The following is a 17,695-nucleotide window of genomic DNA, read 5'->3' as shown; positions in this document are numbered from 1 at the left end:
GACCTCAAGGACCATCTTGTCCAATATTTTGTGCTAAAAGCATGGTCCAGACAAGATGGCACAGCATCCTGCCCTGTCAAATCATAACAGTGCCACAAATGTTGTGGAATCCACCACTTCCCTGGGGAGATTAATCCAGTGAGTGATTTTTCTATGAAAAATTTTCCTCTTGTGTTTAATCAAAATCTCCCTAGCAGTAACTTGTACCCACTACCCCTTGTGTTTTCCATGTGATTCCTTGTAAAAAGGGAGTTTCAATCCTCTCTGTGGGCACCCTTCAAATACTGGAACATGGTAATAAGGTCTCCCCTTAGCCTTCTTTTCTCCAGGCTCAGCAAACCCAGTTTTCTCAGCCATTTCCCCACACAGGCCTCTCATCCATCTTTGTGCTCTTCTCTCCCAGCCTGTCCACATAATATTCTGTACAGCATGGTCCCAAACTGCACCCAGTATTCCAGGTGTCCTGGCAAGTGCTGAGCAGAGTGGGACAGTGACTTCTCTATCTCTGCTGGTGATGCCCTTGTTTGTTCTGCCCAGCATTTTGTTGGCTTTCTTGGCTAATTTAGATAACCTCAAGGCTTGGCTTGTTTATATCACCGTGTTCATGTGCCAGCCAAAGATCAAATCAGTTGTTTTCCTCCTATTTTTGTTTGCTAAGCAAGCCAAACTCTTGTAAAATACAGGTTTTTTTTGATGATCCAGATAGGTCTGACCTTTACCTGCCCCAGCTGGAGCTCCCCTTGCTCAGATCTGATGCCTTGAGTTGCAGGTGTAAGCTGTTGGTGACTTGCACAAGTGCTGCATGGTCACTGCAGCAGCTGGAATCAGTGCTTCAGCCATATCAGCTAATATATGTTTCTCTGGAAATCCAGACACTTTTTTTGTTGCCATTTTTCTCTCTGTCTGGCCTTTGCTTGTCATTAGTAAAATGATGTCCCATGGCAGGGGGTTTGGACTGATGGTCCCTTCCAGCCCAAAGTGTGCTGTGATTCTAAATGTAGGCAATAACCCCTGGTCTCACCTAGGTGCTGTAAATGTGAATTGATTGATGTTTGTGAAGTGTTCAGATGCCATAGAAAATCTTGTGAGTGACTCAATAATCCTGTCATCAGAGCAGCTCTTGGATAAAGCACAAGGACACGCTTTGTTCAGGGTGAGGAAAGTAAAATATTGAAGAGCTCCTCGTGGAATGCATGTTCTCCTTGCTGCTCAGTGAAGGAGACAGAGAGTGAGGAAAAATAGTATAGAGTGGAGTAAACAAAGGCTGCCTTGTGATTCATGTGCACAAGGGAATGGATGTAAGAATTTCTCTGGCATTCCTTAATGTTGTATTTCCTGACTCATCTATTCACACCCTTTATTTTGACATATACTTGGTGGATGAGTTATTAATATATGATGTGGAAATCCTAGTGCTTCTGGTGAAAAGGTTACAGTTGTGTAGGTAACAAAGCTTGTTTAAGAGTAAGCCCTTAATTAAATTTCAGCTTAATTACTTTGGGAATTTGTTTAACTTCTGGGTTCTTGGTAAAAATAAGTCTCTATCTTAAGCATCCAGTTCTTCCTACGTGGCAAATGGAACAGTAATGCAGAACGAGGATCTCTTGCAGTTTTTTAAGGAAGATGGAGCATGTTGTTTTCTAAAGTTGCACTAGGGATAGGGGAGGTATCCAGGGAGAGGAAAATGGAGGAGTTGGAAAAAGAAACTCCTTCACGGGGGTTGAGGAGTAACAAAGGTACCAGACAGAGACAACAGTTGTGTAGATTCTCTTATGCTGCTTTTTCATTTCATCTTCATCTTTGCAGATTCTGCCTGGATTGTTCCCATTCTGTAACAATTATCCAGGCAGGAAGGGGGGACTGAAAGGTACAAGGATTAAAAAACTGATGTTTGGTAGCTACCAATCTGCAGAAGGCACTGTGAGCTTTTGTCACCTTGGCTTTCTCAAAGGAAGCAACGGTGTTTGAATTTTCCTAATCCTGGTGCTTTTGTTCCCATGGGAAGACCCACTGGGATCCTGGTTTGTACTGTGGAGTGCTGCTGGCCACTGTTACAAAAGAGTCAAAGGACCAAAGCTTGTGTTCCTGCAGTGGGAACAGTCACTTTATTCTGTATAAACTGAGGGAAATGTGGAACTTGGTGCCACATCATCATTGAACATCATCAATTTTTATGTAAAACTGTACTGATTTTCTTTTTCTTTTTCTTTTTCTTTTTTTTTTTTTTTGTAATATATTTCAGTTTGGAAATTGATTGAAGTATCACCATAGAATTCAATATGGCATCACAGCAGTCATCTGCATCAACAGAGGAGCAGGCTTCCTCTGAAATAGATGATCTCCATCTAACGCTGCAAGGTAAGTCACTGAAGTTTTCTGTGCCTTTTTAATTTAGATTTTTGTCAAAAATCTGTGGCTGTGTGTACAAGTTGAAGGGAATTCTGAGAAACCTGTTTAAACTGGGGTTATGGTGAGTGTAGTTAGTTCATGTTTGTGCTTCTTTGCAGATGTTTCTGTGTTTCAGGAGAGAGGCTTCAGCAGGGAAATGACAGATAAGCTCTTCTGGTACTTTCTCGTGATATTTTCAGATTGGTTGCCTTTTTTGGTACTGATGTGCTCACTGGTTCTTATGCTTTGTTACTCAGAATACATGTTGCTGTAAACTGCTTGGAAAGGAAGCACCAGCATGAAAACAAGCCAGTTCATTAGTTTCCTTGTTTTCAGCTTGCTGACACTTAGGTGGTTGCATTGAGCTGTCTTAATGAAGCTATTGACTACACTACTATTTTATTTTATTTTATTTGCTTTTCTGTTTTTAACTACTATATCCCCTTCAAGTGGGGATAATTTTTGTGGCTTCTAAACAAATTTCCTATAGGTCAAATCTTTGGGTTTTACTTGTCACATGTTATAACTTGTTAAGGAAGCACTCAGTGCTGATTTTTAATTATTTCAGTTTAATGGCATCTACCTGGACAGTGAAAAGATGATGAGTGCATCCGACCTGGCCTCTCAGAACTTCTGGGTTTTCCTTACTCACATGTTGAATTTCCTTCTATAAGAATTCTCTGTGAAGGTTGGCTTTGCTGTGAACATATTCATGGAGGCTATCTGTTGAAGGAGGCTAGTCCAGGCAGCAGGACTAGCCCTGCTGAAAAGCTTGGCTTTGATGTGTTTAGAGCCTGGTCCATCCTAGAACGGATGGGCTAACTCCTGTTTCCACAGAGCTATTTCCTTTTAACTCCCTTGCAATGAAATTTCCATGGTGCTTGGTGGAGAGCAAATATGTTGAAAACAGATGGTGCAAAAGAATATTCTGCCAAGTCCCTTGTGTGATCCATATTTGCACTAGTGCTGTCGTTGCAGCCATGTGTTTTGACGAGTGAGTGTTAATAGCGGTCCAAAGCCAAGTGTCTTTAATAGTGAATTTTCTTCTGTTTTGCTTCAGTATTGCATTTTCAGGAGAACAAGCAAAAACTTGTAGCAGACAAGAGCTAGTCTGACTTTTGCACCAAGCACAGCTTGTCAGACACACATTTGTTGTGCCAGTCGAACTCAGCCTTGGGTAGAAAGGCTGAGATGGCTGTTGTTGTGAAACAGATTTGGAAAACACTCTTCAGCTTAAAGGCAGATTTGAAGTTACATGCCATTTTTAGGGTAGGGATTTACTTTCAATTTTTTTTTTTTTCCTGAAAAGCCAGGTTGGTGTTTGTGTTGAAAAACAATTGAGTTTTTTGGTCAATGTTTCATTGAAGGACCCCTGCTTAGTAAAATTGAAATGACTGTAATAAATGGAGCTCTTAGATTATGCTGAAACGAACACACTGCAAATCTTGTGCCCAAGCTGTCTGCACCTGGCTGTTGTAAAACATCCAGAGATATCCCTTAGAAGTGACATGAGCAATTTTTTGTAATGATTGAAGACACAACAAATGGTACTGACACATTTTGTGTATGGAGCTGTGGCGCTGCAGCGTCTGCTCAGGGTCAAACAAGCAAATGGCAATACAGCTGTGAGGAAGCACCAAAGACACGCTCCCTGACATGACATATAGGGACCATTAGCAGCTCTGCTCACAGATCTGTGGTAGCAAAGGTCACATAAGAAGAATAGGGTCACTCAAGGAAACAGGTTTTTCCATTAATAGGACTCTCGAGATGAAATTTGTGAAGCAGCCGGTGATATTGACTGCTTTAAATCAATGAGAGAAATTTCAGATTCAAGGAGTGGTTGCTTATAACTATCAAAAAAGCAGCTTACATTTTGTGTGACTGCAGGTGGGTGTAAAACTTGCTATGATCTCCTTTTTCAAATTGCTGGGATATAGCTTCAAAGAATATGTCCAGCACTGTAATACACAGCATAAGAGGAGATGTGCATAAAGGAAAAAGCAGGACTGAGATCTAGTCTGGATATAGTCTAGATATATTTTAATCTGCTTTTTAATTCTTTGTGATCCAACCTTCCATTATTTCTGAAAGGCAGCCCATGGGGATAGAGCACTTGTCTAGTCTGGTTAATTAGGGCAAGATCAACTTAATGTGTCAGTTGGTTTGGTCATATAACTTTGTGAAGTTTATGCCTAAAAAATGTAACAAAATCATTAGCTTTATTTTAATTTTCCTTTCCTACCATGTGTAGGTACATTATTTTAGGTATGTTTGACTGTTATTTAAGTTACAGTCTTCTGTGAGGACAGCACTTTTGGGAAGAAAAAGAAGCAAAAGAGAGGGCAAGAACAATCTCATTTAAGTAATTAGTGGAGGGTTTAGTACTTATTAGTTCTAATTATTATAGAATTCCTATTAATTTATGGCTAGTTGGTTAATGGTGTAAAAGCTTGTTAGTGGGTTTTTAGGCAGAAGAATGTTCAAGGGTGAACGATCACTTTCCTTAATAGTGTTTGGCCTAGAAGATGCCATGAAGAAATTCACTGGAAAAATAGGTAATAATGTAACTTAGTTCTCAGTGCATCTTTCTTGTCAGTTAATTACTTTGAGGAGACTTAATGAAGCTTGAAAAACATGAAGAAAATAGGTGAAGAAATGAAAGCAGTATGGTTTCTAATGCCCCCATCTCCAGGCATTTTCAAATGGTAAAGATTCATGAGGCTGAAGTAAAAAGCTGCAAGAACATAAACCCTTATATATGGATCTTTTCAGATTTATGTATTGCTCTTTAACCTTTACCAGTTTTCAAGCTGATATCCAGATGAGAGTAATAGTTACCCCTTCTCTCCCTGCCAAGAAAATGAAATTGCTGTGAAAATGCATGATGTCAGGAATTGGCAGGCTTCTTTTATTTTCTTTTTTTCCTCTTCCCTCTGTCCCAGATGTTATAATAAAATTTAATCAGATTAAGGTCAGCATTATCTGGGCCCTTTCCTTCAGCACCTCTCTGCTTCTTCACAGTTTTCTGATGCAGCACCACTTAAGAGCAGCTGCAGAATTGCTTTGTTGCAATCCTTGCACAGCCATGTAAAAGTACAGGTGCAAAGCCTGGTGTTGGACCTATTACTGCAATATCCAGTGGGGCAATACTGAAGGGAAGGCTTTCTCCTGCCAGGAAATCTGCAAACATTTTGGTGAGCAGAGGGTGCTTGACAGGGAGATGCTTCGTTGCACCATGGGCCATGTTTGAAACCTGAAGTCACTTTTGGTGTGGGATGGAGCAGGCAGGAGCTCAGGGCTTGCCTGGCAGTGAGCATGGGAGGGATAAAGCAGGGTCCCTGTCCTGTGTCTCCTCCTCCTCCTCGGTTTCCCTCCCATCCCTGCATCACGGGCTGGCCCCAGGGAGGGTTCGAGCCTGCTGCTCATCCTTCTGTGAGTTGGAGAGGCACAGTCAACATGCAGAATTGCCTTTGGCTGCTTGAGATGAGGAGGCATGTCAGCTGCTTGGTAAGAGGAGGGCTTTCTGGCAGAGCCTTGGGAGCTGTTGGAGATGGAGCCAAGCTCTGCTGCTGAGCGGGAGTGCCGGATTGCAGCGAGGGGAACACACGGCTGCTCGGGGATGGGTGGCTGCAGCAGGAGCTCTGGAGGGTTTGTGCACGCTGGAGCAGGATTATTTCTTAATTCTGGAATGTAAATCTCTACCTGTGGGAGGATTCAACCTCAATTTTTTGTCCCATGCAAAATCCTTCCCCTGTCTTCCCTAGGATAGCAAACAGACCCCTGTGTGTGGTGCTTCCTACCACCCCTGTCCAGAACTCTGTTTTCCCTTTTCTTTTCATGCTTGCTGAGCTAATTCAATCACAAGAATGTGTTTTAGCTCTTGGAGTTTGGGACATGTACTTACTCTTTCACTGTTTAGTTAACTGCAGGGTTCCTAATTTTTGGCTCTACTTATTAATGTGTGTTACTGTTTATTACTGTAATCCAAAGCATGATAATATAGGAATCTGGTTGCTACAGCTGGAGAGAGTTTTTGAAGAGAACTGTTTTGGAAGAGAGTTTAGTGATAAGAAATGAGTGATACCATTTTCATGCAGTTAGGTCTAATCTTTTATGAATGATTTCTCTTCAAGTGAAGTTGAAAATATAGAGATGTGTATGGATAGGTTTTGTTGTGTGGCTTGTAGTTGATTGTACTCATCTCTGAGTAAAGGGATATTTTTTTTGAGACCTTCTTAATTCATCCAGAGGTAAGGTAAATTAATAATTCCTACCCAGCTTTTTTTTGTTTTAACTGTGTGTCTCATCTCATGGGGACACTTGCTTATTGAAGCTACAGTTTCGTTTTCTTTACCAGAATGATTTTAAAAAGTCTTTTAAATGTTTATTACAATTTTACAAGGGTGACTTTTACAAAAAGCTCCCATAGGAGCTGCACAGAAATTTATTCCCAGTTTATGCAGCCTGGATGAGGACTGCTCTGCAGTTCCCGTAACTGCACCAGCTTGGTGGCATGTGACAGGGCTGATGGCACTGGAGAGGCAACTGACACATGACACTGCCCTGAAAGAATTCACTTGTGGGTATTTTTGTCTGCTTCACACGCCTAACATAAAAAATAGATTGTATACTTGCATAAAAGTGTTCCCTACTAGGTAAACTGCATTTGTTAAATGCATTGTGTGGTGTATAACTGGTTAAAAACTGGAATTAAAATGCCAAAGGAGTTGATGGTTCCTGAGGCACCTGTGAGATCACTACAGTCAGATCCCTGTTTCACTGTTCACTTTCTTTAAAATGTTAGAAAAGCCTTGAACGTTTATCTTTAAAAGTATGTTGATATGTAGATGATGTGACTTGGTAACTTTTGAGAATTTAATCTCCACCTGCCTGTGGCCCTGAGTACTAAACCTCACTTTGTGGTGGCAGTGAAGACTCTGGTGATTCAGAGCATCCTGACAATGAGAACAGCAAAAGGGTTTAAGACAGTCAGGAGGGCAAAGCTTGGTGTGAACACACTTCCTGAGTTAGCAGCACTTGTGGTAAACTAGTCAGTTGGCTTTCAAAAGGAAAAGGAGATTGAAAGGAGTAATGCAGAAAGTTTCCCCTTGCTTCACTGATGTGCTAGTAGTGATTTAGTTAATATTTATGTAATACTTGGATTTGAAAAGACCCATTCCTCCTGTAGAGGTATTTTCCTCATCTTCATTGGGTTTTGAGTAAACTTCTCAATCTTGACAAAGAATTCTGTGTTTGTTTTTAATTGCTTAACACCATGATGCTGAACATAAATGCTGGAAATAACCCTTTTCCCTGCTTTCCTGTCTGCTGAACATGAAACTGTTGCTGGGTGGAAGGGAAGGGACTTCACAAAGGGCTTGGGGGTTAATTGCTCTCTTTCTCCCTGGATTTGCAAGTACTTGATTGTTATTCTGATGGTTCCAATCATTTAAAGAATGTCCTTGCTTGGTGTATTAGTTCATACCTGCAGTGCTGTCTTGAACAAGCTCTCCTGGTTATCCCTGCTTCCCATCCTTTGCTTCAGTCTCCTGCTCTGTCAGGGAGTGTGGGAGTGGTTGTTTTGAATGAAACTGCAATAAGGAAAGTGCAGTGGCTGTCTGTGGGCATTGGGGCTGGAGTTAGCCCAGCACAGCCTTTGTCCTTGCACACGTGGTGGATACACTGTGTTGTGAGCAGTAGCTCCCCTGATCTGTTCCTGATGAGCTCCCTGCACACTGCTGCAGACATAGCCTCAGCTGACCTCAGTGCTGAAAGGAAGATATAAAAATATCATACACAAGAGGTAATTCCTCCGGGTGAAACAGATGAGAAGATGACAGACAAGGTTTTGCTCATTAAAGTGATCGCTTAAATTTATTTTTTTTTAAAAGAAGCCATACAGTTGTAAATTGTTCACTGACAGTGATACACAAGTTGTTGTGATAGAGGAAATCCTCTTTGCTGTTTGGTGACAGTGTTTGGGGTCTGTGGATGGACAGGCTACATCTGTTCTGCCATGATTTGCTTCCCCCAGCTCCCTGCTGGAGGAGGAGATTGTGCTTTCCTTGAAGCTGCCATTCCCACACCTCAGGAAGGGAGGCATGAAAGGCAGAAGGGGAGAGCAGACTAATTTTAAGTCTTGTTTTTTCTGCATCACAGTTTAAGGAAGGCTGAGAGTAAAACAGTGGCTGGCAGTGCTGCTGCTCTCCTTTTCCCTCCTGGGAGAGTTCAGCACTCACATGGTCCCTGCAGTGTCCCTGAGCTCCTAATGATCAGCCTGGTTTGTAGCACTTGTTGGTAGCTCATTACTGAATAAAACAGTCATTGTCCAGCAGTGTGTATTGATTTTTGGCTATCCTACGTGACACATTGCTTGTATGTGTTATTCCTCCCTAAAGAGTTGTTAACACAGGGTGAAATGTGATAGATTTGGGGTATTTTCAGATTACCAGGTTCTTATTCTGTTCTCTCAGATACACTTTTTAGCTTAGCGATTTTTGACCCAAAGTAAAGAGGATGATCAGGGTTTGGGGGTTTTTTGTAGCTTTTTTATTCTAGGTCAGTGACATTTTGAAAACTGGGGCAAGAGAAAACCAAGGTCAGTTAGAGTCCTACAAAAAGGCCTAACAAAGAATCCATTCACCCTCATAAAAATAAAAATCTGTATTAATTAACCACATGGTAGAGATAAGAATTGGAGAGCTTGATTAAATCATTAGTGCCTCTGAGCAGCAGCATTGGAGGGGGAGCTGGGAGGGAAAACACACTCAGCCTGATAGTTGCAATACAGCTGCCTGCCACGGTGCCAGGAGCACATCTGTACTGAGTGTGTGTGGCGTGGAAACCCTGACTGCTGCACTACAGGCTGGGGGAATACTGGCAAGCATGGAGTTCTGTTATCAATTCGGGAGGAGAGTCTGTTAGTATTATTTGTTTGGGTAGGGAAAAAAGGCACATTGCAGCAGAGGCAGCAGCTGCTTGGAGGGCAGCCCAGTGGGTTGTGTTACGTAGCTTGTGCAGGGTTTAAGGTGTTCTTACATGTGGAATAACCACCTTGTACTTTCACCAGGTGACACATTTGCCTGAGAGCTGCCCATGTGAATCAACACTTGCCATATCTGGCTTCTGTTGCATAATGAAACATTTGAATATGGATGTCCACCAAAACAAGGCCAAATGTCTCATCTTAACCATCTGTAACCAACCTCAAATGCAAGTTCTTCAAACCAGCAGCAGCAATGTGTGTTTGGCAAGAGCTGCAGCTGCAGGAGTCACTGGCGTCAGGCAGAGCAGTCAATATTTGCTCTCTGTCCCTTTTCAGATGCTAGCAATGCCAGCCTTGCCTGCCTGATAAAATTGAGCACAGCGACTCAATAATTGCTGCTTGGGTAATTGGAATGGCTCCCACGGGGTGTTCAGCTGAAGGGTGTGGTTGGCTCCTGTGCTAACATGAAGCCAGTATCTCCATGCTATTTTTGTCCTCCCTGTGAGCATTGCGGCGTTGTTTGGTCTGTGTGTCATGTGCACACTTAATTTTCTGTTTTCCGAACAAAACCCAATTTTGTCGTGTCAATTTTGTCTGTTAAGATTGCCCTTATCTAACCCTTTGAGGGCAATCTTGGTGATGCTTAGAAAGAATCCTAAAACAATCCAGCCAGCAGGGGAAACCGCCTGCTTCATGCTCCAACAGGATGGTGGTGTTGCAGATTAGTGGAGGGCTGATGAAAGATGCCTTCACTACAGGATGCAAAGCAGTGCTCCACGCAGTTAATGTGAATGCTTTTGTTGCTGCTCACCCAGCCAGTGAGGCAGAAAACAGCCTGTGGGGTGAGGAGCAGGAGCCTGGGTTGTCCTCGAGTGAATTCCTGTGTTTCATGAGCTGATGAAGCTTCACAGAAACTGCTTTGGTCTGTCTTGGATCATGAAAAGACCCCACGACTGTGGTTTGTGGTTACAAATTTCCAGAGTTTAGTAAAGTGGGGGACATTTTCCTGTGAGCATTTTCACTTTCATGGGCAGAACAGTCAACTTTTTTTTCCCCCAAGGGCATGGTATTTTTGGTTTCCTTCATCCTGCCCAGCCTACCAAAACATACATATCTATTGCTGAGATATCTTGCACATTCCTTACAATGTCCAGCTTGCCTTCAATTAATCTTTTGAGCAAGAACACACTTTCAGAGGCAGAAGAGATGGTCTGTTCCCACCCTGTCTCCCAGATTTGTTTCTCCATGCATGCCTTTTCTGGGAAGGCAGCCCCAATGCTTGCAGTTAAGGCTGCTATGGAAAAGGAGGATAAAAAGGAGTTTGTGCTCAGGCTGGCTCTCACGAGCCTTTGGGATGGCTGCTGGTGGCAGATGTGAGTCCATCATCTCAGGGGCCAGCACCTCTGTTTGTCACCTGAGACCTGTGTTCAGCCCCTAGGGATGTGTGGGATTTGTGGTGTGCCTTGGAAATGGAGTGGTGTTTTGGGAGGGAGCGTGGGCTGGCAAGTCAATGCACTGCCCCTGATGGGGCTGGGGAGCTGCTCTGCTCCAACTCTGCTGCTCACCCTCTGCTTCACCTTCTGGGGGAACTGGACTTTCCTCCATCTCTGCTGCCCACAGGCAAGTCTTGAGAAGCTGTTCAAATACTCTGGTTTTTGAAACGTGGGCTTAGCCAGCTCCCTGTCTCCCTGCAGAGCTGCTGGTTGGTGGCTGCTCTCTTTGTGGCACTGTGAGGGCCCTGGGTGCAGAGCTGCACCTCTGTGTCACTGGGTCATGCTTTGAGTCCCATTTTTCTGCTGCAGCACAAGTTCAAGCACTTTCTTCTTCCTCTTGCCTGTATTAACACCCTGTGTGCTCCTTTTTGGTTGTGATACTTTGTGAAGGCTGACCTAGAACAGAGGCTAGACAGAGTTGAATAAAGTAGGGATTTATTAAAAGGCCTCAATGGATCCACCTTGGGCAGCCCAGGAGCCCAGCCAGGGCTGCACCCAAGATGAACCAAAATGGTCACAAAATGGACGACCAGTGATGGGGTCTCTCACTTTTATAAATTCTGGTCCATTTGCATATTGCAATCAATTGTCCACTTATAGCTTTAGCCCATGCAGTCCCATCCTTCTTGTTTTTCTCTCTTCAGCCCATGTTGTTTGTGCTCTTGGGCCTGAGATTTGGATCATTTATCCTTGGTCCCCAGCTAGAGCAGGAATTGTTTTGTCTCCCTACTCTGTGCAGAGAGCTCACCATCCCTTAATATAAAGTTCAGAACTGCACACTAAAGTGGCACAGAATCTGAAAAATATAAAAGCTAAAACCTAAGGCATCATCTGGGTTAATAATTTGTACACCACAGAGAGGGCCCAGTGGAAAGGATGCAGGTAGAGGCTGCATTTCCCCATGACAACCTCCTAACTCTCTCCAGCCCTTCAGTTAGCAAAGAGATCTCATGGTGAGGCTTCACCTATAGATGTTTATTTATCACCTAACTCCAGCCTGCATCCAACTTAATTCGTGACTTTTCCCAAATTCCAGGATGTATCTTATACTGATGATGGCCCTGAGTCCTTGAAGGAACATCTAGGAATGGACAGAGCTATTGCAGATATATTTCTCTGTAGAATTCTTCTTTCACATCGCTATTTGTATTTGCTGATCTTCTGAGAAAACCTTCATTAGTTAATCTCTGCATCCTGTAGCTTATGCTTGATGGTTGTAGAGGTCTTTGCAGTACCAACTCAGCAAGCAAGAAAATACCAGCTATGAAACAAGAGTTGAGAAAAACTGATACTAAATAGTATCTTAATATCTGGAAGAGCAGACCTTGGGTTTGAGGTGGATACTATTTGTCTTTTTGGGAAAGAGGAATAAAACCTGATCATTTTTTCCGTTAACTTTAGTTTCTCTTTTGTTTTTATTTTCCAGTCCAGCGAGAGTTTACACAGAAGAAAACCTTCACTAGTTGGATAAATTCAATATTGGCAAAGGTAAATGGGGGTTCTTTAGCCAAGCCATTCAGATATGCTGGTTAGAGATTAAATTTTTTAGGAACAAATAAAATTGCTGCAAGTTGTTTTAGGCACTGGATGGGAAAAGTAGCCCCAAGAAGCATTTGTTTAGTAAGTGCAGCAGCACTGTATTGGGGCACATCCAAGGACATTTGTATGAGGTGGTTTGTATGTGGATGTCACTCTCGTTACTCGTGGTAAAACTTGTGGTGGATTGAGGCACATGTCTGAGTGGTTTATGAGTTTCTGAGTGGATTGAGGCACATGTCTGAGGTTTTATGAGTTTCTGAGTTTACAGTTGTTTTTACTGGGATTAGGTAAGTGTTATTCTATTATGCAATCCAAGAACATGAGTTTAATGAGATGACCTGAGTGACTGGTAAGTATTAAGACAAACCACATAGTAGTGGCAGTGCTCTTTAAGCTCTCAGAAAACAGCTCCTGCAGCATGTGCTGGGGCTCTGACTTGCTCAGGTAAAAACAAAATATAATTTTGTTTTGGTCCCTCCTTGAGCAGAAGCTGCTGAGCTCTTGATAAATTGGTGTTGTATGGGTGAAAAGAGGTTTAGTTATGCAGCTCTATAATCAAATTTTTACTTAAATTGAGTAAGATCTCAAAATATTAATAACTGTCTCATTTAGATTTTCTTTTCTCAATTTTTTTTCTTTTGCCCCAGACCTCCATGAAAAATGTGAGTGCTTGAAAGTGAGGCCTAAAATTACCCTTATAAAACAGAGGCAGGACAAGGAGGAGGGAATAACACATAAACATAGTAATGAGTTAGAAGAAGCAGGATGTGACTGTTTAGATGCAAGATTTTTATGGCAGCTTAATGGAAAAAATAAAGGGTGCTAAACATTATTTAACAGCAGAGTAATCTGTGATGTTCTGTAGTGTGTTGAATTCAAAATGACAGAATATTGAAATTTATCTTGCAGCATACCCCTCCTTATGTTGTCTCAGACCTGTATACAGACATACAGCAGGGACATTTGCTTCTGGATCTGTTGGAAGTGCTTTCAGGTCAACATCTGGTAAGACAGAGTAATAAAAATATTACCTCAATCCTTTGTCAAGTCCAGCAAAGATTTCTGGATGTGCTTAAGTGCAACCATATGAATCATCCCTCTGGGGTCATAGAGTTAGTTTCAAATAACTTATTTTTATACCATTGACCCTGAAACACGCTGAAGTAAGTTGATCCAAAGTAATTTATGAATTTTTGCTGGACTTCCCTTTTCAAAATATAGAATAAAATTAATTTTTGCAGTTGAAGATATAACCTGTTTTTTTTTTGCTTTGCAGCCACGGGAAAAAGGATTTAATACCTTCCAGTGTAGAAGTAATATAGAAAATGCTTTGACATTTTTAAAGAGCAGATCAGTGAGTATTAACTTCAAAATTCACAACTAAAGCCAGTTTAGCTAGTGGAACATTTTCATTGTTAACAATGATCCCTTTTTTCCCCCTCCTTAGCTGAAGCTCATAAATATTCATGTAGCTGACATTATTGAAGGAAAACCTTCCATTGTGCTTGGCCTAATCTGGACCATTATATTTCATTTTCATGTAAGTATTTCAGCGATGTAAGAGAGTTTTAGTAAAGGGGAGAAGCACAAAAATGTGTTGACTTACATGATTGCTAAATAAGATGAATTAGTACTGAACAAAAGATTATTTTCTGACATGTGGAAGTGACATCTCAAGGAGGAGATGAACCAGTGCAGGGCTGGCAGTGATGAACAGTACCTAGCTGCAAATGGTAGGAAGGAAAGATACTGAGTTTTTTTTTTAAGTAACCAGTTAAAAAATGGGCTAAACTTTGTTTGTCTAAGGTCTGTAATGATTAAGCTCCAAAAAGAGCAGATAGTGTGTAATGGCTCATCCATCTCTCTCAGATACATCCTCACTCCTCAGTGCTGACTTTGCTCACAATCTACAATTCTTGTATTTTTTTTTTTTCAGTATTAGTGCATGAAATTACACAAAGGCTGTCAAAGTCATGTTTCTTATACAATAAGAGTGTTCACGTTGCATGGCAGAGATTATGGGGAGGTGTGAAAGCCCAGGGTCTTGATTTCATCATGGTGTAGGGCTGCAGAGGGTGCTGGAGCCAAGCTGGCTTCTAGGGAGAACCCAGCAGTGGAATAATTTAGGGGCACTAGTGACTGGGGCTCAGGAGAGCACTAAGAAACAAAGTTTTCTAGCAGTATTTAGCCCATATTTTTTGCGGTAGAGATACTTTGATGCCAAAGAGTCTTGTGCTGCCCATGGCCTGTGCAATTACCTTTTAACCTAAACCAGGCTTCTCTAACCAAACAGAGATCTCTGAGGTCTGTCAGGTAGGTTTTCCTGCACTCTGAGTGAGCAGGCAAACTGACTGTGCCTGGTATTTGTCACTGCTGACAGCAGAAACCACAATGCCATGGGCTGCTGTCACTGGTTAGGGTAGAAATTGACTGAGAAGGTCCCTTGATGATATTGCTGGTACCCACAGCATAACACACAAGTCTTTGGGTGAATACATCCTGCCAAAAAAAATGCCTAAAGATGGGAATTCAGCATGAAATGGTTCAGATGGTGCAGATTAAAAAGCCTGGTTTGAGTTTGGGAGGCAGGGAAGCTACTGTTACAGCTGTGGCTGAGTCCTGTCTAATTCTCTGGTGTTCTGCCATTGATGCCTTGGGAATCTCTCACTGAAGCCTCATTGAGTCTCCCATCTTCTCTGGCAGATTGAAGAACTGGCCAGGACACTTGCCTGTACCTACAATCAGCCTTCACCTGATCGTCCAGGTGCTGCTGACTCCTCTCCAAAGGCAAACAGATCAACTAAAAAAAGTGCTAAAATCAAGGAACGGTGGAAGATGTCTGCTACAAAGGCTCTTTTGTTGTGGGCAAAAGAACAGTGTTCACTGTAAGTTCCATCCAAAACTTACAATTAACATGCTACACTTTGAATTACTCCTTTCCTCTAAATGTGATGATATTTCCCCCTGTTTTTTAAGATTACTTAGTGACAGCTTAGCAGAAAATCCTTTAACTTTCACTTGTGGTTGCCAGTACTTTCAGCATCAGTCAGGCCCCAGATGTTTTGACATGAGCCCTTTAAATATAATAAAGTGAAGCTCATCTTACTAACGAAACACAACAGTGTAATCTGAGTTGTTTGGCTTTTCCTTTTTAAGGGCTCCTGTGTGATAAGTCTAGTGAAATGTTTCCATGATTTGCTTGTTTTAATCCTCATGGTTAGCTCTGATTCACACAGTCTCAAGGTTTTTTTAATATTTTTTAATGGAAAATGTAGGATTTCTATGATCCCACAACTCATGCTTCTCTATCAGAACACTGCATGATCCCAAAGGAGGATGCTAATCCTGGTGGTCTTAGTCCCTAATTCTAACAAGATGTTTCCCTGTGCTTGATGTACAGATAGCACTGCTGCTTTCAGGGGCAATGTTCACAGCACACAGTCTAGAGCAGATACAGATATTTACATTTTCTTCAAGGGCTGCTGCTTCACTTCAGGATCTTCCAAATATGCTTTACAGTAATTTCAGCTCTTTCTCCTCAGCTCTTTGGGTTGTTTTATTTTCTAATAAAACCCTACTAATATTCCATGTTATTAGTGGGAGATAAAGGCTTTCATCAGCACATCAGACACTTTCTGCTAGTAGAATGGCACTGAGGTTTGCCTTCTAGCTGTCTTTTATCAGAAGATTAATTGGCACATCAAAACCAGCTCTTTATCCATGTAATCTTCCTCTTACTTTTGCCTCTTTTTCAGCAATATTGCTGTCTGGTTTGCAGTCTCATTTCTGAACTGGCATTATGTTGAAATATTTTGTTGCCAGTGAATCCTGTAGTTTTTGGGAAAGAAACAAATCTTGTAAGACTTGACCCATTGTTTTGTGACTGAATTTGATTGCCTGAAACCCCACATCTTTTCTATGCTGTAACATATTCATAACATACAAGCTGTTTTTGGAAAGTTGTCCCAGAATTCATTATGGCCTGCATGGCTGGGCACCTCACAGCACTGTTCAGGCTGTGAACATTAATAAAAGATGATTCAAGGACTCTAAGCTAATTATGAGAAAAATAAATTCTTTTTCCTGCACTAATAACAATGCTTTTAAGATTTGGATTTTCTAAAATGCCAGTTCTTAGTGTCCTTACAGACAAATATGTTTCTGCAGTGCTTTTCTTGTTGCTTTTCCACCCCATAGAATGCATAGATGTTGAGCACAAAGGTGGTATTTAGAGAGGATTTGGATCAGCAAGGCTTTATCTTCAGGGGCAGTCAAAGACAAAAAGAAATAGTCACCTTGTAAAAAGAAGTAATTGTTGTGATTGCTAGTACTGGCTGTGTTGTTGTCTGACTTGTGCAGAAGTTCACTGGTGAGATGCTTTTGGATTTGGTTCATACTTCATTTTACTGAATTTGTACTCTATTTCTAAATTGGTACCTAAATCCTGTTTCTTCAGATATCCTAACATTTTGTTTCCACTCATTTCTGGGACAGGCATGGCTCTGTCAGTGTCACTGATTTCAAGTCCAGCTGGAGAAGTGGACTGGCTTTTTTAGCCATCATCCAAACCTTGAGACCAGGTCTGGTTGACCTGGAGAAGGCAAAAGCCAGAAGCAATAAAGAAAACCTGAAAGAGGCTTTCAGAATTGCAGAATTGGAGCTGAATATCCCACGGCTTCTGGAGCCTGAAGGTAAATGATCAGCTTTTTAAAAATCTTTGTTATTGGGAGTGAGATTAATGTGATCTATAAGACTGTGGTTAAGTTTGAAATGGAACACTGATGTTTGCTGTAATGCTCAAACCTGAGGATCTTTATTTTATAACATCATCTTTACTTAGGGACTGTAGGATTTTTGAATTGGCAACAATTGCAGGAGCAATATGCAGAAGAAAGGATATGAAACTTTCCTGTTCATGGGAGAAACTTTTTCATTACTTAATCATGTTCCATTAAAATATTCCCAAGGAAAAAAATGTTCATGACATATTAATTTCTGTCAGTGGCATGTTAAGTGAGCTGTTGCAAAATAAACATGTTTATGGTAATGTGTTTTAATAACTGCAGCTTAATGTGTAATTATGTGATCAGGCCTAGAAGGCTGCATAATTATGTAAATGCTGTATTGGCTCTCATAGATGTTGACACTGTGAATCCTGATGAAAAATCAATCATGACTTACGTGGCTCAGTTTTTGCAATACTCCAAGAATTTGCCTGAGTCTGAAGAGGACATGCAGGTATGTTGTGTGGGTTATCACCAAGGCATTTTCAAATGAATGTGCTTTC

The 17,695-nt window shown here is 41.6% G+C and overlaps 1 protein-coding gene across 1 annotated transcript in view; it reads left to right on the top strand.

The window, feature by feature from the left end:
- Positions 1–2,279: 2,279 nt before the first annotated feature.
- SYNE2 (spectrin repeat containing nuclear envelope protein 2) overlaps positions 2,280–17,695 on the top strand; it is a 158,870-nt gene continuing 143,454 nt past the window's right edge. Inside the window, exons 1-8 of the mRNA XM_066551868.1 lie at positions 2,280–2,358; positions 12,296–12,357; positions 13,318–13,413; positions 13,685–13,762; positions 13,856–13,948; positions 15,112–15,293; positions 16,903–17,099; positions 17,546–17,646. Coding sequence (XP_066407965.1) covers positions 2,280–2,358; positions 12,296–12,357; positions 13,318–13,413; positions 13,685–13,762; positions 13,856–13,948; positions 15,112–15,293; positions 16,903–17,099; positions 17,546–17,646 — 888 coding nt within the window. The remainder of the gene's footprint in view (positions 2,359–12,295; positions 12,358–13,317; positions 13,414–13,684; positions 13,763–13,855; positions 13,949–15,111; positions 15,294–16,902; positions 17,100–17,545; positions 17,647–17,695) is intronic.

Source organism: Molothrus aeneus, chromosome 6, assembly GCF_037042795.1.
Source record: "Molothrus aeneus isolate 106 chromosome 6, BPBGC_Maene_1.0, whole genome shotgun sequence".
NCBI classification, from domain to species: domain Eukaryota; kingdom Metazoa; phylum Chordata; class Aves; order Passeriformes; family Icteridae; genus Molothrus; species Molothrus aeneus.
This window is presented reverse-complemented; position numbering and strand designations above follow the sequence as displayed.